At 39.8% G+C, this 26,933-nt stretch overlaps 1 protein-coding gene across 1 annotated transcript in view; it reads left to right on the plus strand.

Annotated features, from left to right (window-relative positions):
• PARP4 (poly(ADP-ribose) polymerase family member 4) overlaps positions 1-26,933 on the plus strand; it is a 136,716-nt gene that overhangs the window by 11,045 nt on the left and 98,738 nt on the right. The window contains exons 6-11 of the mRNA XM_037156956.2: positions 1,894-2,007; positions 4,235-4,384; positions 4,933-5,070; positions 6,043-6,216; positions 11,557-11,717; positions 15,622-15,759. Of these exons, the coding sequence (XP_037012851.2) occupies positions 1,894-2,007; positions 4,235-4,384; positions 4,933-5,070; positions 6,043-6,216; positions 11,557-11,717; positions 15,622-15,759 (875 nt within the window). The remainder of the gene's footprint in view (positions 1-1,893; positions 2,008-4,234; positions 4,385-4,932; positions 5,071-6,042; positions 6,217-11,556; positions 11,718-15,621; positions 15,760-26,933) is intronic.

Genomic DNA, 26,933 nt, shown 5'->3' on the forward strand with positions numbered 1-26,933 from the left:
ACAACCAATCTAAAATCAATAAACCACCAGTGCCAGAAAATCAAACTGCATAGAGCTCTGACAATCAAGGAATTAAAGAAACAGTCAACCTGGACAATCAGACTGGTAAGAACCTGTGGCGAGGCGGTGGACTGTGTGGATGGGACCCACTGAGAGAAACCCCCACAAGGTGGCAGACTGCATGGGCAGTGCCGGCTAAAAGGGAAGCTCAGACTCAGAACTGACTTGGAATATGGCAGTTTCTGTGGTGAGAGAAGCTCCCAGTCTCACACTACAGTTCATTGGAAAGTGGGCTAGAGTGGAGCAGGGGAGCTGCATTGTTTCCTCTCTGGCCCCTCCCCCCCAGGCAGCACCACAACAGAGCAAGGAAGGTTGCCCTCCCTGGTGAATACCTGAGGCCCCACCCCCTTACAACTGCACAGGAGCACTGAGACAGAGAAATATGGCCCGAATGAAATAACAGAGCAAAACTCCAGAAAAGGAGCTAAGTGACAAGGAGACAGCCAATCTATCTAATGGAGAGTTCAAAACCCTGGTAATCAAGATGCCCATAGAACTGATTGAGCTTGGTTGCAAAATGAAGGAACAAATGAAGGCTACCCAAATAAAGCAAAATATTCAGGGAACCAACAGTGATAGGAAGGAAACCAGGACTCAAATGAACAATTTGGAACAAAAGGAAGAAATAAACATCCAACTGGAACAGAATGAAGAAACAAGAATTCAAAAAAAAAATGAAGAGAGGTTTAGGAACCTCTAGGGCAACTTAAAACATTCCAATATCCAAATTATAGGGGTGCCAGGAGGAGAAGAACAACACCAAATGGAAAACTTGTTTGAACAAATAATGAAGGAAAATTTCCTCAATTCTGGTGAAGGAAGTAGACTTCAAGGAAGTTGGACCCAAAGAGGAACACAGCAAGGCACATCATCTTTAACTTACCCAAGACTAAAGATAAAGAGAATCTTAAAAGCAGGAAGAGGAAAGGAGAAAGTTACCTACAAAGGAGTTCCCATAAGGCTATGAGCTGATTTCTCAAAAGAAACCTTACAGGCAAGAAGGGGCTTAAAGAAGTATTCTAAGTCATGAAAGGCAAGGACCTACATCCAAGGTTACTCTATCCAGCAAAGCTTTCATTTACAATGGAAGGGCAGATAAAGTGCTTCCCAGAGAAGGTCATGTTAAAGGAGTTCATCATCACCAAGCTCCTATTATATGAAATGTTAAACGGACTTATCTAAGAAATTGAAGTAGATCAAAAACTATGCACATTGAAATGACAACAAACTCAACTATGAACAACTGAACCTAAAAAAAAACAAAAACCCCAACAAATACTAAACAAACAACTAGAACAGAAACAGAATCAGAGAAATGGACATTATATGGAGGGTATTCAGTGGGAAAAGGGAGGGGAAGAATGGGGGGAAAGGTACAGGGAATAAGAATCATAATTGGTAGGTATAAACTAGATGGAGAGAGGTTAAGAATGATATAGAAAACAGAAGTCAAAGAACTTATGTACAACCCATGGACATGAACTAAGGGGGGAATTCTGGAGGTTTGGGGGGTGTAGAGCAGGGATAAACGGGGGAAATTAGGGAAACTAAAAGTATAATCAATAAACTATACTTAAGAAAAGTGGTATCATTTAAACATATACAGCTAGACCTACAGTAAAAATACAGGAGCAAAACATACCTAAATATTAATAGTGGTTATATATCTATACTATGATTCTAGTTTATTTTAATTTTTTCTTTGAACTTTTTGAATTTTCTGCATGATATGTCCAATGAGCATGAACTAGTTTTATAATCAGCCTTTTAAAATGGCATATAGAATTTGCTGTTTAATGAAAGCTGCTTATGATAGACCAAGCTGTTTTCTAGGTGGGGCCCCAGGGAGGTCAGGAAACTGCCGTGGTGGAGTTGCAGTGCTCCCAAGACCCAGGGGACCCTGCCTTCCTCATAGCTGCACACTTCCTCCTGGCCGGTGGCACTGAGGTAATGGTCTTTCTATCAATTCCTGTGTGTTTATCTACCCTTGTTCATAACTCGTTCCCTTAATATTGGCCAGTGAACCAGCCAATCTATTTATATTTTTTGTTTTGCCTGGTACATAGGTTTGAAAAGTGAAAATGTGTTCCCTTTTGAAAATTGCCAGATAAGGAGAGCAGGATAAGCCCAGCACCCCTTGACCAGAGCAGCACAGGGGGGCTCATCAGAGGAAGACACTCACTGTATAGGGTTCTTACCCCTGTACTGCGCCCCTCACAGAAACTTTGTATACTTTTCAAAGCAATCCATTCACACACCTACTCTGTACCACACCTACTATTCTACTAGAGGCCAGAATCCAAATATAAAGAATACTTACTCCTGCCCCTCAGAAATTGCCACCCGGGAGGAAACAACACATTTATGACTGTGACCCACTGTGACAGTGAGATGTCTGTGAGCTGTTGTATGCTCTGAGCAGCAAGGAAGGCTTTGTAGAGACCAACCTAAAACAACTCTGAAGCAAAAATAAATTCAGAACTAATACCTAAAGTTCAAAGAAAATGCTATAAAACCATCAGACTGTCTTCTGTTGTTAGACATTCTACAGTCAGGAAACAGCAGCACGCACGGGGGCTGCTCCGTGGGGCCGGTGGTCCTCCCAGCATTTCACTCAGGCTGTGGGCACACTTGCTTTGCACCCACACCAAGGTTAGCTCTGGGCAAGGAAGGAGGCTCATGTCAGGTGGGTGCAGATCCACCTGGCTTAGAAGCCCCTGATTTTTAGAACGGGGCCTCAGTCGAGATGCCCTTAATTAAGCGAAGTACCTGTTATTAGAGTCACTTCTCCCAGGGAAGCCCATCATGCAGGTTTGCCAGAAGCACTGCTATCACTCTCCAGTATGTCAACACTGGAGTGGCACCCATAAGGGTTGCTCCTAGGGGACAGAAAAAAAAAAACCCATGCATTGTAAACTGATCTTTTGTACTCTTTGTTTATTTAAAGGTGGAAGGAAGCTACCTTCTCTCTTGAACTGTAGGCCTGACAGTTTAGATATGGAATTTCATAGCTGGATGAAATCTTGAAAATAACAATGGTTACCCTGCTCTGTTTTAACCACCTCATCATAAGAAGTAAAAATTGAAGTTCAAAGTCTTTAGGTTGCATACAAGTGCATGCCCTGGCCTGTGTGTGCTCTTCCCTGTGTTAGCAGGCTGATGGGGCTGCCCTTTCCTGGACCAGAACCCTGAGCTTGCTTACGGGAGCTGGGTTTGTTCCATGAAGCACAGTCAACTCTGGCTGGATGCTGGGTGCTTCTCTAGCATTTGGTAGTTTGCCCATGAATATTAGAAATGGCATGGCCCTGTTTTCCTCCAGGTCAGGCAGAATTGTCTGTACTTCCCTTATACAACTTTCCTCACTATTTATGGTTCATTCACTGAATTTCCAGTCCCAATGCAATTGATTGACAAGTCACTATTACCAAAGCTATTTTGCCTAATATTACAGCTGACACTCTACCCTTAAAGGTTTCCATGGGAACAGCTATAAAAAGTTAATCCAAGTTCAGATGTGTCCATGAAGGGGAAAGGGTTTTGTTAACCTTTCACCTCAACATGTAGGCTATATTGATGGAGGATTTAGTTGTGTGGGTAAAAACTAAAAATCAACTTGGAAATAATGATAGAATGTTATTGTTTTTTTTCTTTATTGAGAAAAAAATGATGACACTACCTAAGCCAGCATGTCTCTTCCTGCTCTCTATAGGGCTCATTGCTGGGCACCTTCTTCAAACGTGTGAATCTCCTTGGCGTGTCTGTTCACCTTGATAGAAACGACCCTCACTTAACAAGCAGAGAAGGAGCTGTTCCAGAAGAGACTCTCTTCTAGACACTTCTCTTTTATTAAACCATTTTGATGGAAATTATGTTAAATTCCACCTTTTTAAAAAAGATTTTGTTTTTTAATGGTTTATTTTAAATATTTATTTTTTTCAGTAATCAAAACTCTACCTTCTTAAATGCAGTACTTGAACATGACATATTTTTTGCCAAGTTCGAGGCATCCTGTCCAGGAGGTTTGTCAGGGTTGTGACTCCCTTGACAGTACCAGGGATCTAATGCCCTGTTTATGTTCCTGTCCCCATGGTATATAGTAGGTACTCAGTAAAGATGGACACTAAGTCACCGTATCCTCATATCCTCACGTTTTTGCTACATACTGTATTCACAGCCTAGAAATCAGTTCTCTGTAAAGTACAGCTCTGCGGATGCAAGTGAGTACTACGAAAATTACATTGAAGAGCTGAAGAAACAAGGATTTCTACTAAGAGAATCTTTTACCCCTGAAGCCACCCAATTAGCATCTGAAAAATTGCAAGCAGTAAGATTGATTTATTTATGTTATTTTGTGTTATGACTATTTTTAAGAGAAATGTTTTCTTTATGGCAAATGAAAAACTGGCCAGAGAGAAGAGTGGGAGTTAGGAAAAGGAACAGTGAACCCACAGAAAGGCTTGGAGGCTGTGAGGGGAGTGAGTTCCAGGATGAGCCTCAAAACTCAGGGCTTATTTCAGCAACAGATCATCACAACTTTCCAAAGTTTCCCCTACAACTGGGCTAGGAGTCAGGGGTCCTTCACCCTTAATACCACTTAACTTCATTCCACTGGCAGGCTTAAAGTTTAGAGTGAAGAAAATGGCAAAAGGAAAAATAAAATGGGACTAAAAGAGAGAAGGAGCAGGCAGAGGAGGGATGGTTTAGGGAGGAGGTGGAGGGAGAGCTGAACAGAAAGCGGAGGCCCATAGTATCAATAGTTGCTTGGGTGTGAGCAGCCTTCTCTTGGCTGTAATTATTCTCATACCTCTGATCATCTCCATTAAAAATAAACCTACCCATGAAAACTTTCTGTTTTTTTCTATTTTGTTGCAGTTGCTACTGGAGGAGGTAATACATTCAAGTACTCTGAGCCAAGAAGTGAGCGATCTACTGGAGATGATTTGGACAGAGGCGCTGGGCCACCTGGAGGACACACTCCTTGAGTCCATGAGCAGGATCAGTCTTAATGATGTGAGTCACGTGTGTCCTTGAAACAGAGCCTGTACCCTGACAAATCTGCTTTCCTGGTTGCTTAGCCTCAGTGGCACCACTTCTGTTTAGCAATAGTTCAGTTCTTTTTAGATGCATTCCTGTTCTTTCTTCTTATCATGGAGCAGTCCACAGTGAGGGGAGATAAGCTTTTAAGAAAACCAGACATTCCCACGTGTAAAATGTCAGGCATAATTGCTGATCAAAGCTTGGCTCATCAGGAGGCCTGCTCCTCTTGGTCAGGAGGTTTGTAGCAGGCCTGAGAGACATGGATGCTCTTGGTCCTCTCATCCCTAATCAGACCCTAATCTACTCCATTGTACCTGCTTCAAAGCCTTGTACCTCTGACCCTCCAAAGGGAAGGCAGGCAGGCTCCCAGCCCTCCAGAAACTGCTCTTCTTAATTATATACCATTAAAAGAGTAGATGAAAGAAAATGTTCTCAGTGATCCAACTTGTACAAGTACATTCTCATATTCAAATGATGCAGATGATTCCTCTATGGAATTAAATGAATTTATTTCAGGGCAAAAATGTTTCCTGGGGTAGAGTCCAAAAAGAACTTGTGTCATTCAAAACATGTTCTGGTGGGATGTGCTCCTAGTTCAATTCTGACATGTTTCTAAATGTCTCATGTGAAAAGCAGGTCTCCTACCATTGCATGAGTACTCCTCTCTCTGTGGATATGTAGGTATAGACATATGGGTCATATGTAGCACACACTCTGGTTCTTCCCTCTCATTGAGCCAACCAAGCCAGTTTGGGAAACTCCTCATGATGTTGTTATCACCACCAGGATACAGCTCCAGTAAACACCGTGTTTGTTTTATGACAGGTGTCCAGGAAACCAACATTTGCAACATGTCTAAAAACTGTTTTAGCTATTTTATACATTTATTCACTTTCTATATGATTAAGATCTAATTCTAATAAGTATGTCACCTTCTGTTTAAAGGTGAGCAAGGCAGAGGGAATTCTCCTTCTAGTAAAGCAAGCACTGAAAAATGGAGAGACAGAAGAGCAATTGCAAAAGATGATGAGTGAGTTCTACAGACTAATACCTCACAGAGGTTCAACAACAGAAAAGGTTAACCTGAGACTATTAGCCAAGAAAGAGGACCTCTGCCAGGTAAATCTCTGGAATATAGAATTTAGTTTAAAATCTGTTGGGGGAGGGGTATTTTCAAATCTGATGAACAAATTAACACTGAATCACAGAAGTTATCTCTTGAGTTTGCACAAAAATAAATTGCTGAGCCATTTTAGAAGGTTTTCAGTCCTCATGGAAGTTATCTGAATCATATTTCCAAACTGGAAGGTGTTGGAATAGTAGTACAGTTACAAATATGTTTACAATTGCTGCCCTGTAAAATAATTTTCCAGATCACGACATGAGCTTGAATTTTTTCTGCAAAGAAACACAAAGTTGCCCCTGACTTAAACAATGAGGACACATATTACCTTGTATAACAAGAAGTCCAGGTGTACGGTGGCTGCTGTTCCAGTGCACTTCACGGTTATAGCTCTAATCTGCCTGTAAAATGACAGCTTCTGTCAGCTTGGCTCCCCTTTCCATCAACTTACAGCTACAATTCATAGCATTCCACCCTGAATATGTGTTTTGGTTTCTCTTAGAGGAAGCCCCGACAGACTTTTATTTCTTTAGTCAGAATTGAGTTATATACATTCCTGAGGCAGTCACTGGCCAGGGGAAATGGAGGTAATGTGTTAATGTGACTGCTCAGAAATGGGTCATTCCCCTCGAGCTGTGGGGGGAGGAGGGCTCAGTTAGCAAAAAGGAGTATGGCAGGGAGGCAGCCATAGTCTACCCCACCTTGGATGAACTCATGTGATTTTCTGGCTCTGAGTTGTCTTATTCATGCTTGAGGGGATTAAGCCAAGGTAAGAGGCGCCTGACCTAAACTTCAGAGGAGTTTCTAGATGTCTATGTATTTGGGGAAAATTATAGCTTTCAACAGGTTCTCAGAGGAGTCTGTAACCCAAATCAGTGAAGAATCAACAATGAGATGATGTAGGACCCTTGCAAATGTAAATTCTACGATTCTTGCATCCAGAGTGAAGAACCTTTATCAATGGTTTTGCTACTGAGAGGGTATGAATGCTGCCTACCCAGATACTTTTTAATTTAAATTTTATATTTTCAAAAGATAATGTATCTACATAAATTAAAATGCAAATAATACTAAAAAAGTACACTTAGAACAGTTTCTATTGTACACTGTCCCCTCTGACCCATCTCCACTGATAAACATTTTTACTAGTTTCTTGTTAGTCTTTGTCCAGTTTCTTTATGCAAATCAATACAAATAAAAACATAGCACATTATTTATATAAAATAGAGGGTGGAGACTTCCGGCCAAAGTGGAGGCGTAGGTAGACATACTGTGCCCCCTTGTATGACCAAAATAAGGACAACAAAAATTTAGAAACAAAATAACGACCAGTACTGACAGAAAATTTAACTGTATGGAAGTCCAACAAACAAGGAGTTAAAGTAGACATTTTTATCCAGACTGGTAGGAGGGGCAGAGTCGGGCAGCCAGGTGGAGAGGGGTCATGGCAAAAAAAAGCAGCAGCTGGTGAACCCATGGTGCGCAGGTGGCAGTGGGCAGATCCAGCAAGGTGGCAGATTGTGGAGGGACTTGGCACACAAGGTGGCTGGCAGAACCGGGCGGTCCCACATTCATGCGCAGATAAACCAGGTAAAACTGGGGAACATGATGGACCATGCAACCTAGGGTCCCACCATGGGAAATAAAGCCTCAAAACACCAATTGAAAACACCTGTGGGGGTTAAAGTGCCGGGAGAGACTCCACGTCTCACAGGAGAGTTCCTTGGAGACACTCACAAAGTCCTAGAACTTACACAAGCACACCCACATGGGAATCGGCACCAGAAGGGCCCAGTTTGTTTATGGGAAGCTGCAGGAGTGACTGAAATCTGGCAGAGAGCAGAGCAAGTGTCATTGTTCCCTCTCAGACCCCTGCCCCACATAGGGTGTCACAACCCAGCGAATGTGGGTTGCCCCACCCTGGTGAACACCTAAGGCTCTGCCCCTCACTATGTAACAGGTGTGTCGGGACAAAAAAAAAAAATGGCCCAAATGAAAGAATAGATCAAAGCTCCAGAAAAAATACAACTAAACAATGAAGAGATAGCCAGCCTATCAGATGCACAGTTCAAAACACTGGTAATCAGGATGCTCACAGAATTGGTTGAATTTGGTCACAAATTAGATGAGAAAAAATGAAGTCTATTCTGAGTGAAATAAAGGAAAATACATAGGGAACCAATAGTGATGGGAAGGAAATTGGAACTTAAATCAACAGAGTGGACCAGAAGGAAGGAAGAAACATCCAACCAGAAGAGAATGAAGAAATAAGAATTCAGAAAAATGAGGAGAAGCTTAGGAACCTCCAGGACATCTTTAAATGTTCCAACATTCGAATTATAGGGGTACCAGAAGTGGAAGAGGAACAGCCACAAGTGGAACACTTACTTGAACAAATAGTAAAGGAGAACTTCCCCAATCTGGCAAAGGCAATAGACTTCCAGGAAATCCAGGAAGCTCAGAGAGACCTGAAGAATTTGGACCCAAGAAGAAACACACCAAGGCACATCATCATTACATTAGCCAATATTAAAATGAAGGAGAGAATCCTAGAAGCAGCAAGAGCTAAGGGGACAGTCACCTACAAAGGACTTCCCATCAGAGTGTCAGCTGATTTCTCCAAAGAGACCTTACAGGCAAGAAGGGCCTGGAAAGAAGTATTCCAAGTCATGAAAGGCAAGGACCTACACCCAAGATTGCTCTGTCCAGCAAAGCTTTCATTTAGAATGGAAGGGCAGATAAAATGCTTCTCAGATAAGGTTAAGTTCAAGGCATTCATCATCACCAAGCCCTTATTATATGAAATGTTAAAGGGACTTACCTAAGAAAAAGAAGATAAAAAACATGTATAGTAAAATGACAGCAAACTCACAATTATTAGCAACCACACCTAAAACAAAAGCAAACTAAACAAACAACTAGAACAGGAACAGAACCACAGAAATGGAAATCACATGAGGGTTAGCAACAAGGGAGTGGGAGGAGGTCAGAAAGGTGGAAGGTACAGAGAATAAGTAGCATAGATGGTAGGTAGAAAATAGACAGGGGGAGGGCAAGAATAGTATGGGAAATGTAGAAGCTAAAGAACTTATAAGTATGATACATGGACATGAACTAAAGCAGGGAAATGTGTGTGGGAGGGGATGTGGAGGGGAGTGAAGGGGGGGAAGGGACCACTGTAATAGCATAACCAATAAAATATATTAAAAAATAGAGGGTGGAATAATATTTAATAATAATAATAATAGTGCACAATCTTTGCCATTCTGTACCGACTTCCCTCATTTCAAATGTTCTGTACGTGGGGATTATCTTCATAGTAGTTCACTGTGGGATGTGCCACATTGCAGGGCATACCCCCTGTTGTACATGTCATTTCTTTCTGGACTTCACTATCACAAACAGAGCCACAGAGAATAACCATGTATGTTTGTCATCTCTTCTGAGTAGTGGTAGCTCTGGGATATGGTGCCGGCAGTCAGTGTGCTGGATTAAAGGATGTAACTGTGATAGACTTTGTCTGCTTCCCTTACGGCGGGGTGATACTGTTCTGCCCTCCTACCACCAATGCATGAGTTTCTATTTCTCTATTCATACCAACAGAGTATTTGTCAATTTCAGACTTTACCAATCTATCAATAGGAATGGCCCCTCTGTGTGGCGAGCCTGAGCACCTTTTCAAATGGTTAAAAAATGGATGTTTGTGTTTCTTTTTCTGTGAACGGTCTACTCATGGCCTTTGCTTCTTTTCTTTTGGGTTTTGGTAATTTTCTTCATGATTTTTAGGTCCTCTTTATAAGTTAGGGAGCTTCATCTGTGATATGAGTTGCAAGTATTTTCTGCAGTTATTTGGTTATTTTACTTTGGTTATGATGACTATGTTGCTGGTAGTTAACTTGTTCTCTACCACACAGAAATTTTTTTACTTCTATTTAGGTAAATGTATCCATTTAAAAAAAATTTAGTTTTCAATTACCATTGCCATACAATATTATATTAGTTTCATATCTCCAACATAGCGATTACACTTATATAACTAACGAAGTAATCACTCCAAAAAATCTAGTACCCACCTGGCACTATGCATAATTATTATAATATTATTGACTATATTCCCTGTGGTATACTTTGCATCCTTGTGTGTAACTGGAACTTTGTACTTCTTAATCCCTTATTTTATGGTTGGTGCATATAAAGACTTGTGGCAATACCCTTTTTATTCCCAAAGATGCTAAAAGCAGCATAATTCTCAATTAAACCTAATTCAGATTATCTAGGAGCTGTGTCCCCTCCTCCAAGCTCCATTACCTACAACTATATTAATCTTCTTGGGTTCCCACTTGGGGAAGGGACCCATGTCCTATGCATCTTTGTATCTTTCAAGTCTAATACAATGCATGCCATACAGAACACACTTAATGACTTTTTTGTTAAGCAGAATTGAATTTGCAGCCTGTGGATCTGAGTTCCTGTTTTGTCATTCTCCCTTCCTCACTGCAGGATCATGAGCAATTAATTAATTTAACTTTTTAGAGCCTCACTTTCTTCATCTATACAATGAAGACAATGAGATCTAATAATAGTAAGTCCAGTGTTGTAGTATAGTTAAAGGAATAATGTACCCCAAGACACTTTATGAATGATGAAGTACTGTCCTCATGTACACCATTATTATTTTTTAAGATTTTTAAATTTTTTAAATTCATTTTCAGAGAGAGGGGAAGGGAGGGAGAAAGATGGAGAGAAATGACCCTTTTTACTACAAAATCTTTTATTACAAAATCCTAAGCATGTACTTCTGTAATAAAACAATATCACACTCAAGCACACCATATGACATTTTAGGTGAAGTGTTCAAATTAAAACTATAAATTATTACACCTATATTATTACCCTACCAACCACACTCAAGCAGGCATTACTTCTACCAGACCCTGTAGTTTGCTATCACTGAAGTAACTATATTACTTTTAATATGCCACTTACATGTCCTGGCTGGTGTGGCTCAGTGGATTGAGCGTTGCCCAGTGAACCAAAGAGTTGCTGGTTTGATTCCCAGTCAGGGCACATGCCTGGGTTGCTGGTCAGGTCCCTAGTGGGAAGTGTGCGAGAAGCAACCACAGATTAATGTTTCTCTCTCTCTCTTCCTCCCTTCCCTTCTCTCTATAAATAAGATGAATGAAAATTTAAAAAATATATGCTACTTACAATACAGGCAGATATTAATCAAAAGCTTTGGTGAATAAAGCTTATGTTTCCAATCTTTTTGAGAAAATGTAATGTAAATTTATGGATATGTGATAATTCTAAAATCTGTGTATCATTTCCACCCACAGCTAATAAGAGACATGGTTAATGTCTGTGAAACTAATCTTTCCAAACCTAACCCACCATCTCTTGCCAAATACCGAGCTTTGCGATGCAAGATTGAGCATGTAGGACAGAACACAGAGGAGTTTTTAAGACTTAGAGAAGAGGTGTTGCAAAATAATCACAGGTAAGCATGAAGAAATGCATTTTGATCTGTTCTTCTGTAATGTTATTTCAGATTTGGAAAGAATCATTGCTACAATTACCTAGATACATGAATTCTCAGTAACAAGATAACTGTGTTGTGATGACCAATTACTTCTTCTCTGTGTGTTTTTAAAAATTTTTAAATTGATTTTAGAGAAAGAGAGGAAAAGATAGAGGGGGTTGGGAAAACATTAATTTGTTGTTTTGCTTACTTATGCATTCAATGTATGTGCCTTGACTGGGGATCGAACCCGCAGCCTTGGTGCATGGGGATGATGCTCTAACCAACTAAGCTACTCAGCCAGGGCTCTTCTGTATTTATAATAGGCCATGAGGCAGTGTGCTATGCTTGGAAAACACTCCCTACTATTCCACTTGGATTTCAAGGTTCCCAAATCTTAATGAGAATTAAATTAAAAAAAATTAAATCATCCCAGCTGGTGTGGCACTGTTGGTTGGGCATCAGCCCACAAACCAAAAGGTCACAGGTTTGATTCCCAGTCAGGGCACATGCCTCGGCTGTGAGTTCAGTACCCAGTTGCAGCAAATACAGAATGCATCCTATCAGTGTTTTCTCCTGCATCGATGTTTCTGTCTCTCTCTTTCTTCCTCCCTTCCTCCCTTTCTAAATAAAAATAAATAAATGAAGTTTTTAAAAAAATTTAAATCAAAGGGCATTTAAGGTTCTGTTTGAAGGGTGTTACATCATAAAATGAATTTAAATTAAGATTTTAACATACAAAAATACGTGTGTAACAGTTTCTAAAATGACCACTCTACGGCATAAGCATCTCAAAAATTTATAAGAGCTATGGCACCCCTCCATGTCAGTCACCTCTTTCCTCACTGACTGTGCATGTTCCTGTTTCCTGTGCTGGTGTGCTTCTGCAACCCGGGGCAGCAGTAGTAATAACAAACACAGATGATCGGCTGCTCAGACAGCCCTCAGTGGTGTTAAGGCCTTTGTGGAATCACCTCAGCAAAGAGCCTGGACCCAGCCTCAAAGGCTCAGAAATTACTTTCATTGATTGTTCTCAAGGGTGGAGACTACTTTTATTGGTTTGGTCTTCCAACCCACGGCAGCACCCCTCTGCCTGAAGTCTTTCTTTTGGGCATTGCTGGCATCTTGAATCTCAGATAATATCCAGGTAAACCTGCTTCAGCCTTGCACATACCTTAGAGCCAACAGTGGTGAATGGCAGCTTTCATACCAGCTTGAGGGGACCAGTGGTTAAATTTTTAGAAATTTTGTTAACTGATTGTTAAACCATTAGTACAAGAGTTTACACCATGGAAATTTGCAAATGCCACGAGTCGGGTCATGCATAGGTCTCATTGTTGTTGGGAGTTGGTTTTCCGGCGCTCTACTCGAGCCAGACCAGCCGCTCCTTCCTGTGGATGGATTCAGACCTATCTCAAAATATGTTCTGTCTTCCTTGGGTGGTAATCTTTAAATTCCATTCCCAATACCACTTCCACACACTAAGAAGGTTATATTTTTTAAAGTGGTAAATTATAAGTGTTGACAAAAATGCAGAGAAATAGGAACCCTCACGCATTGCTTGTAGAATGTAAAGTGGCACAGCTGCTATTTGGCTATTGCTCAATAAATTAAACACAGAATGATCATGTGCCTCAGCAAGTCCACCCTAGTTGCAGACCCAAAAGAACTGAAAATAAGTACTCAAACAGATACTTGTTCATGAATGTTCACAGTAGCACCATTCAAAAACCAAAAGGTGGAAACAACTGAAATATCCATTAATGGGTGAATGATTCAAATAACAAAAAATAGGACATATAAACATGTAGTGGAATATTACTGAGCCATTAAAAGGAATGAAGCACTGACACATGATGCAACACAGATCAACCTTGAAACCATGATGCTGAGTGAAAGAAGCCAGACAGAAAAGACTACATATTGTATGACTCCATTTGTATGAAATGTCTAGAATAGATAAATCTGATGCATGGAGACAAAAAGCAAGCTGCCTGGTCTCAGGAAAGGAGGAATGGAGGCTGACTGCTAAATGAGTATGTGGTATTTGGGTGATGAAATGTTTAGGAACTAGACAGTGGTGATTGCACATTTTGAGTGTAGCAAATACCACTGAACTGTACACATCAAAATAGTTAAATTTATGTTATGTGAATTTTGCCTCAATTTTTAAAAATCCATTCTTTAGAGCCTTTCCAGATTTTGCTTTTATATATAATCAAATTATTTTTATTTCTATTGGTTTGACCTTTGACCCTTCCCTCGATTTCTGCTGTGATCTAATACTAATGAAGAACTAGTGACAGTGAAGGTAGAATCAGGAGGGGTGACTGGCTTTTCCCATGGAGTCAAAGGGAAGACCTGAGAAGGGAGTACAGTTTGACCACCTAATACAAGTCAGGCAAGCCCTTGGAGATCTTGCCATCCCACCCCTCAAAGGTGGGCTTCTCTTAGGGAGAGATTCTGCTGCTGGGAAAAATTAGATTTTCTTCATTTCATTTCACTAGTAATGATTTTTTCATATTAATTTTTGTTCTGAAATTTTTACTTTGCTGAAAGTTTAGAAACTGTGTAAAAACATGAAGAGGATTAAAGATTGCCTCATATCTTACCACTGAGATAGCCCAGCGATTATATAACTACTGTAGACACTTTGATGTAGAACATATCTCTAACTGAATTTCTGGTTCTTCACTTTATCCAGTGGTATGCTGGTAGACTAGTGTGCTCTGAATAAAAGTCCTGATTTGTAATATTTGCTGACTTTTGTCATGAGCTATGGTAGGAATATTTACACCACTTGACATCATTGAGCATGGAGCTGGGAAGACTTGTTCAATAAGCTCTTATAACCCCTCGGCACCCACAACTCTTTCCCTCAGTGGTACCTCTAGTTTTTTCCCATGGTCCCCCATCTTAGCCACCCACCTGACCTTTGATAAGTCTTTCTCCCTTATCCTCACATCACCATGTTCTCTGTCCATTCTGCTTCCAAATATCTTTAATCCATTGGCTTCCCTTTACGTTGCTGCCACCTTTAGTGCAGACCACTGTTGTCTTGTCTGTAGTCAAGACACGCTTCCTGATGTTCTTGCCACTCCTGCCCTGTCCAATATGTTTTCCCATAAGAGGCAGTTAGATCTCAAAAATATGTACTGCATTGCAATACATGTCATCTCCAAAGAGAGGCCTTTCTTGACCACCTCTCTCTGAACCTGGTTGTTTTCTTCAGAAGCACTTAAAATTAGGCATTTGTTAACTTACTGATTTTTGTCTCTCATTAGAATGTAAGCTCCATGAAGCAAGAGACCATGGTATCTTACTTCCAGTGGCTGGCAGAATACTTGGCACACAGTCTCCTTATATAATGAATGCATGAATGAATGAATGGGCTCATTCAACCTGTGTATTTTATATAGTATATGACAAAATTGGGAATCAGTAGGTTTTGTAGTCTACTTTTTTGAAAAATATTTTAGACAGAGGGGAAGAAAGACAGAGAGAAAGAGAAAGAAACATTGATTTGTTGTTCCATTTATTTATACATTCATCAGTTGATTCTTTTAAGCGCCCTGACCAAGGATTGAACCCACCACCTTGATGGATTGGGATAGCACTCTAACCAAATAATCTTGTCAGCCAGTGCCTTGTAACATACTTTTAAAATTTATATTTTACTGTAAGTTTTACTTCATGTCCTTATTTATTTTTTAGCATGGTTTTTAATGGCTTATAATGGCTGTATAATATTTCCAAGACATAATGTGTTGTGATTCATTGCGGCAGATGTTTGGGCTATTTTGTGGTTTCTGTCGCTAATAATGATTTTTCACTTTGCTGTCAATTATGTAACCTCAAGGGTTTTTTTTTCTAATTCATACAGTAAAACACCAGTGGACATCCTGCAGATATTTAGAGTTGGAAGAGTGAATGAAAGCACAGAGTTTCTGAGCCAGCTGGGCACTGTGAAGCCCTTGCTGCACGGCTCTCCTGTGCGGAGCTTTGTGGGAATCCTGTCCCGGTAAGAGTGTGCCATCTTCTCTTGTCAAGTTTTTCAGCCCTACAAATGTGAAGTGTCTTCCTTCTTTTCAGTTTTTTTCATATATGACATGAGTCTCTTCAGTTAAAGTCACCCAGCTAACTGCATTTCAGATGAAATTAAACACTTTAAATTATGAGTATATAATTTAAATGATGTGTTTATTATTATATTTATTTTAAGTATAGTATATGGGTATGAATTGTTCTTGACAACAGCACCATAGGAAGAAGGTCATTATCTATTTAATGAGTTTTCCATGTGTGTTTGATCTAGGGATAGTCCAAAACTTAAAAAAAAAAGGTCTAATTAGAATGTCCAGATACAATTCAATACATCACTGTAATTTTCTGTTTGCTTTGAATAACTTTTTAGTATTAGGGCTGAAACTGAAGTCATAAAAAGCAAGGGAAAATATGATTGAATCTGGACTATAATTAATACCTAATAAGAAACTTAAAAAGAGTCATACAAGATCCACCAGGAAAAAACTTTACACAGCCATTGAGGGACCCAGAAGATACTTGCACCAATCAGAAGGATGCCAATTTTCCTTGCATTAACCAATAAATTTAGTGGTATCATAGTAAAAGTATTAATGAGATATTATTAAAAGAAATAAAAAGCTAATTCTACAGCACACATTTTTCTAAAAATTTAACATTGTCAGGATAATTCTGAAAAGAAGAGTAACAAGGGAGGATTAACCAGGCACACAGTAAAAATGTATTTTAAAGCTATATTAAAGCGGCGAGGTGGTATATAAATGGATGAGTGAACAGAATAAAGAGTTCAATAAAAAGTAAAAGATTTATATATGGTAAAAGTAGGTTTTATCTTAGTGGAAGAAACATAATATTTTCAATACGATATATTGGGATAAATAGATAATCACCTGGAAAAAAACCAGAAAGGTAGACCCTTATCTTGTTTCTCACATTTAAATTAACTTCACATGCAGCAAAGATGTAAATATCAACAATAAAACTATAAAGTTACTAGTGAAAAAACAAGACAATATGAAAAATAATAATCTTTAAAATAATCATCTTTGAGTGTGAGTGGTCTTTTTAAAAATTATTTTATTGTTCAATTACAGTTGTCTGCATTTTTCTCCTACCACTCCACTGAACCCAAGCCAAACACACTTCCCTCCCTTGCTTCCACCCTCCCCCTTGGTTTTGTCCAGGTGGCCTTTATAGTACTTCCTGCAAACCCTTCCCACTATTGTTCCCTCCCCCATCCCCTCTGGTTATTGTTAGATTGTACTTAATTTCAATTTCTCTGGTTATATTTTGTTTGCTTTTTTCTTTTGTTGATTATGTTCCAATTAAACATGAGATCATATGGTATTTGTCCTTCACCACGTGGCTTGTTTCACTTAGCATAATGCTCTCCATTTTCAACCATGCTGTCACAAAAGGGTGGAAGAGCTTCTTCTTTCTCTCTGCTGTGTAGTATTCCATTGTGTAAATGAATACTATACTTTGTTTTTGTGCATGTGTGTGGTATAACTGAGGCACTTTATTTATTTTATATTTTAATATATTTTATTCATTATGCTATTACAAGTTGTCCCCTTTCCCCCCTTCACTCCCTTCCACATCCCCTCCCACACACATTCCCCCACTTTAGTTCATGTCCGCATGTCATACTTACAAGTTCTTTAGCTTCTACATTTCCCATAATATTCTTACTCTCCCCCTGTCTATTTTCTACCTACCATCTATGCTACTTACTCTCTGTACCTTCTCCCCCTCTGTCTTCCTGTAGCTCCCCTCTGATAACCCTCCATGTGATCCTCATTTCTGTGGTTCTGTTCCTGTTCTAGTTGTTTGCTTTTGTTTTTGCTTTAGGTGTGGTTGTTAATAATGGTGGGTTTGCTGTCATTTTACTATACATCTTTTTCTTAGATAAGAAACATTATCCCTTTATATGAAATTATAAACATCCCTTTAACATTTCATATAATTGGGGGTCGGTGATGATGAACTTCAACTTGACCTTATCTGAGAAGCACTTTATCTGCCCTTCCATTCTAAATGAAAGCATTGCTGGATAGAGCAATCTTGGTTCTAAGTCCTCGCCTTTCATGACTTGGAATACTTCTTTCCAGCTCCTTCTTCCCTATAAGGTCTCTTTTGAGAAATCAGCTGACAGTCTGATGGGAACTCCTTTGTAGGTAACTGCCTTCCTGTTTTTTGCTGCTTCTAGGATTCTCCCCTTCATTTTAATCTTGGCTAATGTAATTATGGTGTTCCTTGGTGTGTTCCTTCTTGGGTCCAACTTCTTCAGGACTCTCTGAGCTTCCTGGACTTCCTGGCGGTCTATTTGCTTTGCCAGATGGGGGAAATTCTCCTTTATTATTTGTTCAGATAAGTTTTCAACTTGTTGCTCTTCCTCTTCCACTTCTGGTACCACTATAATTTGGGTATTGGAACGTTTAAAGATATCCTGGAGGTTCCTAAGCCCCTCCTCAGTTTTTTGAATTCTTGTTTCTTCATTGTTTTTCTGTTTGGTCATTTTTTTCTTTCTTCTGGTCCACTCCCTCAATTTGAGTCCCAGTTTCCTTCCCATCACTATTTGTTCCCTGTACATTTTTCTTTATTTCACTCAGAATAGACTTCATTTTTTTCCCACCTAATTTGCAACCAAATTCAACCAATTCTGTGAGCATCCTGATTACCAGTGTTTTGAACTGTGCATCTGATAGGCTGGCTATCTCTTCATTGTTTAGTTGTATTTTTTTTCTGGAGCTTTGATCTGTTCTCTCATTTGGGCCATTGTTTTTGTCTCGACACACCTGTTACATAGTGAGGGGCAGAGCCTTAGGTGTTCACCAGGGCGGGGCAACCTACGTTTGCTGGGTTGTGACACTGTATGTGGGGCAGGGGTCTGAGAGGGAACAATGGCGCTTGCTTTACTCTCTACTGGATTTCAGTCACTTCTCCCGCTACCCACAAGCAAATTTGGCCCTTCTGGTGCTGATTTCCTGGATGGGTTTGCTTGTGTATGTTCTAGAACCCTGTGGGTCTCCCCAACAAACTCTTCTGTGTGAAGCTAGGAGTTTCTCCTGCTGCCTCCTGAGCCCCTACAGGTGTTTTCAAGCAGAGGTTTGAAGCTTTATTTCCCTGTGCTGGGGCCCTGGGTTGAGCAGACTGTCATGCTCCCCAGTTGTTTCTTCCAGTTTTTCTGCACTCAAATGTGGGACTACTGAGTCCACAGTTCCCCACTTCACCAGGTCTGCCTGCTACTGCCTTGCCACCCAGCCACCGCCTTGCCGCCCAGCCACCGCCTTGCCTCTGGTCCTTTCTGCCCGGCCGCCCATCTCCACCCCTCCTACCCATCTTGATGAATATTTCTTCTTAACTTCTTGGTTGTCGGACTTCCATACACTTCTATTTTGTGTCAGTTCTGATTGTTTTTTTGTTTTAAATTGCTGTTGTCCTTCTTTTGGTTGTACAAGGATACATAGTGTGTCTCGTTATGCCTCCAATTTGGCCGGAAGTTGTACCATAGTTTTTTGATCCACTCATTCACTGATGGACACTTAGGCTGGTTCTAGCACTTGGCTATTGTAAATTGTCCTGCTGTGAACATTAGGATGCATAGGTTCTTTTGGATGGGTGTTTCAGGGCTCTTAGGATATAATCCCAGCAGTGGAATTGCTGGGTCAAAAGGCAGTTCCATTTTTAGTTTTCAGAGGAAATTCTGTATTGTTTTCCACAGTGGCTTCACCAGTCTGCATTCCCACCAACAGTGCACTAGGGTTCCCTTTTCCCCACATTCTCTCAGACACTTGTTTGTTGATTTGTTTGAGATGGCCATTCTGATCTGTGAGAATTGGTATCTCATTGAAGTTTTAATTTGCATCTCTCTAATGGCTAGTAATGCAGAGCATCTTTACATATATCTCTGGATCCTCTGTATGTTCTCCTTGGAGAAGTGTCTGTTCAAATCCTTTGCCCATTTTTTAATGGGGTTGTTTGTGTTCCTGCAGTGGAATTGTGTGAGTTCTTTATATATTTTGGAGATCAAACCCTTGTCTGAGGTATCATTGGTAAATATGTTTTCTCATATACTTGATTCTCTTTTAATTTTAATGCTGTTTTCTTTACCCATGCAGAAGCTTTTTAATTTTATGATACCCCATTTGTTTATTCTTTCCTTTATGTCCCTTGCTTTAGGAAACGTATCAGTGAAGATATTGCTGCATAAAATATCTGAGATTTTCCTGCTGATGTTGTCCTCTAAGACTTTAAAGTATCACAATTTTTATTAAAAATTTTTACCCAACTTGAATTTATTTTTGTATATGGTGTAAGTTGGCGATCAAGTTTCATATTTTGGCATGTAGCTGTCCAGATCTCCCAACACCATTTGTGGAAGAGGTTATTTTTACCCTATTTTAAGCTTCTTTCCCCTTTGTCAAATATTAATTGACCATAAACACTTGGGTTTAATTCTGGGCTCTCTGTTCTGTTCCATTGGTTTATGTGCCTGTTCTGATGCCAGTACCAGGCTGTTTTGAATACAGTGACCTTATAATACGGTCTGGTATCAGGTATGGTGATCCCTCCTACTTTGTTCTTCTTTCTCAAAATTGCTGCAGCTATTCGTGGTTGTTTATGGTTCCATATAAATTTCTGAAATGTTTGTTCTATATCTGTGAAATATGTCATTGGTACTTTAATAGGGATTACATTGAATTTATAAATTGCTTTGGGTAGTATGGACATTTTGATGATGTTAATTCTTCCAATCCATGAACATGGTACATGCTTCCATTTGTTTGTGTGTTCTTTAATTTCTTTCTTCACATTGTATAGTTTTCTGCGTACAGGTCTTTTACCTCCCTGGTTAGGTTTATTCCAAGGTATTATGTTTTTCTTGTTGCCTATAGCAAATGAGATTTTTTCCTGATTTCTGTTTCTGATATTTTATTGTTGCTGTACAAAAAGTGCCTTTGATTTCTGAGTATTGACTTTGTATCTCTCTGTTTTGCCAAATTCACTTATTCAGTAGAGTAGTTTTTTGGTGGAGTCTGTAGGATTTTCTATGTACACTATCATGTTATCTGCAAACAATGACAGTTATGCTTCCTCCTTTCCAATTTGGATGCCTTTTATTTCTTCTTGTCCGATTTCTGTGGCTAGGACTTCCAACACCATGTTGAATAGAAGTGGTGAAAGCAGGCACCCTTGACTTTTTCCAGATCTTAGTGGGAAAGCTTTCAGTGTTTGCCCACTGACTGTGATGTTGGCTGTAGGTCCTCATATATGGCCTTTATTATGCTGAGGAATGCTCCCTCTGTTGCCACTTTGCTGAGTGTTTTTATGACAGATGGGTGCTATATCTTATCAAATGCTTTTCTGCATCTGTTGATATAGTCGGGTGATTTTTGTCTTTGTTTTTGTTTATGTGATGTATTACGTTTATTGATTTGCAAATATTGCACCATTCTTGCATCCCTGGGATGAATCCCACTTGGTCATGGTGTATGATGTTTTTAACATATTGCTGGGTGTGGTTTGCCAATATTTTGTTGAGGATGTTAGTCTCTATGTTGTTCAGTGATATTGGCCTGTAGTTTTCTTTCTTTGTTATATCTTTGTCTGGTTTTGGGATCACGGTGATGCTGGCTTCATAAAAAGATTTTGGGAGTCCTCTCTTCTTGGGACTTTTGTAATAATCTGTGAAGGATAGGGATCAGCTTTTTCTTAAATGTTTTGTAAAATTGTCCTTGAAACTGTCTGGTCCATGGCTTTAGTGTTCTGGGAGTTTTTTGATTACTGCTTCGATTTTGTCAGCTGTTATTGGTCTGTCTGTTCAGGCTTTCTGCTTCTTCATTCAGTTTTGGAAAATTATATTTTTCCAGAAGTTTATCCATTTCACCATGGTTTTCAAATTTCTTGTCATATAGTTGTTTGTAGTAATTTCTGACAGTCCTTTGTTATTTCTGTGGTGTCAGTTGTCATCTCTCCTCTTTCATGTCTGATTGTGTTTATTTGGGTCCTCTCTCTTTTTTTCTTGATGAGTCTGCTTAAAAGCTTATTGATTTTGTTTATCTTTTCAAAGAACCAGCTCCTGGATCTCTTTATCTCTAGAATTGTTCTTTTAGTCTGTATGTTGTTTAATTCTGCTCTGATCTTGGTCATTTCCTTCCTTGTACTTGCTCTGGGCTGTCTTTGTTGTTGCTTGAGTTCTTGTAGGGGTAGGGGTAGGTTATTTATTTAAAATGTTTCTACCTTTTTTATTCAGGCCTGTATCGTAATGAACTTCCCCCTCAGGACTGCCTTTGCTGTGTCCCACAAGTTTTAGATTGTTATGAGTTCATTTCCATTTGTTTCCAGAAACTTTTTGATTTTTTTTCCTTGGTTTCATTCTTAACCCATTCATTGTTTAATAGCATGCTATTCAATCTCCATGAGTTTGAGTGTTTTTGAATTTTTTTCTTTGGGGTTGGTTTCTAGTTTCAAGCCCTTGTGGTAGGAGAACATGCTTTCTATGATTTCAATTTTCTTGAATTTGTTGAGGCTTGTTTTGTATCCTATCATGTGGTCTATCTTTGAAAATGTCCCATATGCATTTGAAAAGAATGTATGTTTTGCTTCTTTGGGATGAAAGTTTCTTTTTTATTTTATTTTTTAAATTTTAAAAAAATTTATTTTTATGTTACAGTTGTTTTATTCCTGCTCTTCATTCCCCTCCACCCTACCCCCTCATCCCCACCATTACCCCCCGTTTAGTTTATGACCATGTGTCTCAAGTTCTTTAGATTCTATATTTCCCATACTATTCTTGCCCCCCCATCTATTTTCTATCTACTGTCTATGCTACTTATTTTCTGTACCTTCTCCCCCCTTCTCCTCCTCCCACTCCCCTGTTGCTAACCCTCCTTGAGATCTTCATTTCTATGTTTCCACTCCTGATCTAGCTGTCCTCTTAGTTTGCTTTTGTTTTAGGTGTGGTTGTTAATCACTGTGAGTTTGCTGTCCTTTCACTGTTCATGTTTTTTTTTAACTTCTTTTTCTTAGGTAAGTCCCTTTAACATTTCATATAATAAGGGCTTGGTGATGATGAACTTCTTGAATTTGATCTTATCTGAGAAGCACTTTATCTGCCCTTCCATTCTAAATGAAAGTTTTGCTGGATAGAGCAATCTTGGTTGTAGGTCTTTGGATTTCATGACTTGGAATACCTCTTTCCAGCCCCTTCTTGCCTGTAAGGTCTCTTTTGAGAAATCAGCTGACAGTCTGATGGGGACTCCTTTGTAGGTGTCTGTTCCCTTAGCTCTTGCTGCTTCTAGGATTCTCTCCTTCATTTTAATCTTGGTTAATGTAATTATGATGTTCCTTGGTGTGTTTCTTCCTGGGTCCACCTTCTTTGGGACTCTCTGAGCTTCCTGGATTTCCTGGCAGTCTATTTCCTTTGCCAGATGGGGGAAATTCTCCTTTATTATTTGTTCAAATAAGTTTTCCACTGGTGGCTGTGCCTTTCCCCCTTCTGGTACCCCTATAATTCGGATGTTGGAGCATTTAAAGATGTCCTGGAGGTTCCTAAGACTCTCCTCATTTTTTTTGAATTCTTGCTTCTTCACTCTTTTCTGTTTGGCCATTATTTACTTTCTTCTGGTCCACTCCATTGATTTGAGTCCCAGTTTCCTTTTCATCGCTGTTGGTTTCCTGTGCAATTCCATTCTTTTCAATTAGTTTTGCCTTCATAGATTTGTCTAATTTGTGGCTATAATCAACCAGTTCTGTGAGGATCCTGATCACCAGTGTTTTAAACTGTGTGTCTGAGAGTTTTGCTATTTCTTCATCGCTTAGATTTATAGGCTCTGGGGCTTTGAGATCTTCTTGAGCCATTTTTGGTCTGTTTGCTCCCTTTAAGTCTGAGGAGCCTTGGACTCCCAGGTCACTGGGTTGTGACTCTGTATGTGGAAGCGTGGTCAGAGCGGGGAAATGGCGGCCCCCTCTGCTGTTTGTGGCAACTGCGTGAAGAGCAGAGCCTTAGGTTGTTCACCAGGGCAGGGCCACTTAGGTCACTGGATTATGACGCTGTATGTGGAGGCGGGGTTAGAGTGGGGAAATGGCAGTGCCCTCCGCTGCTGCTTGCTGCTGGGGCTGCTGGCTCTCGTCCAATCGCCCACTCCCTCGCTTGTCTATCCATACACGAATGCGAGACCACAGTCAACCTGCAGCCCTGCTCCCTCGCTTTTCCCCCCACCCTGGTCGCGTGCTGAGTTGCCCACCAGGTCCAACCATGCGCCTGTATTCCGCGTGCCTGAGTCCGTCTGACCGAGTTTTCCTGTGCTACCCCGCTCTGCCAGCTGCTGCTTTCGCCCCTCTTACCAGTCAGGCTAAAGAGTTTGTTGTTATCAGACTTCCTAAAAGTTCAATTTTCTGTGTTCTGGCTGTGTTTTCTGTTGCTATTATTTAGTTGTCTCTAAACTTGGTTGTGTGAGGAAGCACAGCATCTCCACCTATGCCTCCATCTTGACAGAAGTCCCCAGAATGTGAAAGTTTCTGTATATATCAGTTAAGTCCTGTATAGAATGATACATTCGATCTAGTGTATCATTCAGTTCTCCAATATTCTTGCTGATATTAGTTTGGAAGATCTATCTATTTTTGAACAGTGGGGTGTTAAAATCTCCTAGTATAAGTGTGTTGCTGTTATATCTTTCTTGAGTCCCCCCAAATCTTCCTTATGTATTTAGGTGCTCCTGTGTTGGGTGGATATATGTTTATAATGTTTATATGTTCTTGGTGGTTTCTAACCTTGAGTATTATGAAGTATCCTTCTGGGTCTCTTTTTATGACCTTTTTTTTGAAGTCTATTTTGTGATACATAAGTATCGCTACCTGCCTTTTTTTTTTTCCTGCTCATTTGCATGGCATATTTGTTTCCAGTCCTTCACTTTTAGTCTGTGTAGGTGTTTTGTCCTGAGGTGGGTCTCTTGTAGGCATCATATGTGTGGGTCATGATTTCTTATCCATTCGGCTATCCTGTCTTTTGATTGGGGCATATGATTCATTTACATTTAAGGTTATTATTCATAGGTTCTTATTCATTGCCATTTTACTCCCTATGTACCTTTGTTCCTTTCTCTCTCACTCCTTTTCTTCCTCTTCTGAAGATAGTCCCTTTAGCATCTCTTACAGAGCTGGATTGGAGGAGGTATATTCTTTGAAGCTTCTGTTTTCTGGAAAACTCCTCATTTGTCCTTCCATTTTAATTGAGAGTCCTGCTGGATAGAGTAGTCTTGGTTTCAGGCCTTTGTTTTTTATTACTTGGAATATTCCTTGCCATTCCCTTCTGGCTTGGAGCATTTCCATTGAGAAGTCATCTTCTAGTCTTGTCAGGCCTCCCTTATATTACTTCCTGTTTCTCTCTTGCTGTCTTTAAGATTCTCACTTTGAATTTGAATTTTGCCATTTTAATTATGACATGTCTTGAAGTGGGCCTCTTTGGGTTCCTCTTGATTGGGACTGTCTGTGTTACTTGGATTTGTTTCTCTCATGAAATTAGGGAAGTTTTCCATCATTACTTTTTTGAACAGGTTTTCTATACCTTGATCATCTTCTTCTAGTATCCCTATTATACGGATATTGTTATGGTTCATGTTGTCCTCCATTTCCCTTAACCCCTCTTCAGTCTTTCTGAGTCTCTTTTCCTTTTCTTGCTTTTTTTGAGGGTTTTTTTTTTTTACTTTGTCATCCATCTTGCTGATCCCATCTTCTGCTTCATTTAGCCTGCTTTTGATTTCTTGTACTGAGTTCTTCAGTTCAGAAATTGTATTCTTCATTCCCTCTTGGCCCTTGTTGATAGTTTCTGTTTCATTTTTCATGTGGATACCGTTTGCAGTGAGTTCATCATCGTAGTTGCCCTATAGTTTTTGGTAATTATCAGTAAGCTCATTGAACTTCCTGATAAACCATTGCTTTGAACTCAATGTCTGATAGTTGAGTTGCCTCTATATCAGTTAGCATTCTTTCAGAGGCTTCCTTTGATTTTTCCTTTCATTTAGGGATTGTTTTTTGGTCTTCACATTGTTTGTGAGACTCTTCTTGTTAGCCTCTGCTTCTTAAATTCATCTGTTCTGACTCCCTGGGTTTATGGTGTGGACTTCTATGGTAGAAGACTTGTGAGTTTCAGTAGTGCGGTCTCCTTGATTTCTTGAACTCGCTGCTCTTGGGCTGTTGTTTATGTTGGTTCTCTGTATGTCTTTGGGTTTTGATTGTTGTTTGGTCTTTCTTTGGTGAGTCCTTCCCACCAGCTGGTTAACTGAGGGGCACTTTGTCCATCACATCTCGTATTCTGTTGTCCAGGTGTGGACAGGTTGTGTTGAAGCTGATTCTTCTGTCTCTATGAGGTTTTGAGACTTTTTTCTTGCTTTTGTTCAGTTGTATTTTCAGGATAATTTCTCCACCATTTAGTTGTATTTCCAGATTGGACCTGGGTTGAGTGAGGTTAGTGTGGCCTCCACTCCCTCCTTCTGTTGTTACCTTCTTCCGTTGTTATCTGTTGAAGGTTCCTTTGTTGGTGGGTTTCCTCTTCCAGCAGGTATACTGGTGTTCACAGCTCCCACCTACTCTTTTTTGTGATCAGCTGGAAGGGGAAGGCAACATGGTTTAAGACAGCTGTAGTGTATTGTATGGTATTTAAAGTACCAACGCACAGAGAAGAGATAGGAGGTCCTTTGGATATGTATGGTGTTAGCCATATTTTACACACCTAGCTACTTTTTAGAAAGGGTGGAAAAACTCTTAAGACTTTTGTTAGAGGGGGCAAGGATTGTGAGTTGGATCTAGAAAGCAGTGAGCTTGTGGGAGGTAAGATTATGAGGTAAAGTGAGAGTAAAGGATAGAAAATAGGTGTAATGTTCGAGAGAATAGAGTTAATTCCAACAGTAATAAAGTTCAGGAAACAATGAAGTGAGCTAAGATCCAGGAGGGGTGCTGTGTAGTATTTGCAATTGTGTGGAACAGCAATTATTTACGATATAATTGTAAATTATATGACAACAATCATATGACAGAATCTATGTGTTCTAAATAACAAGAACAGGAAGTGAAGGACCTAGAGTAGTGTGCTAATGGAATACAAGTGAAGTGAAAGACAGAAAATTAAAAATACACTATGAAAGAGAG

This window comes from Artibeus jamaicensis, unplaced genomic scaffold, assembly GCF_021234435.1.
Source record: "Artibeus jamaicensis isolate MK-2021 breed Jamaican fruit bat unplaced genomic scaffold, CSHL_Jam_final contig_2002, whole genome shotgun sequence".
Lineage (NCBI taxonomy): Eukaryota > Metazoa > Chordata > Mammalia > Chiroptera > Phyllostomidae > Artibeus > Artibeus jamaicensis.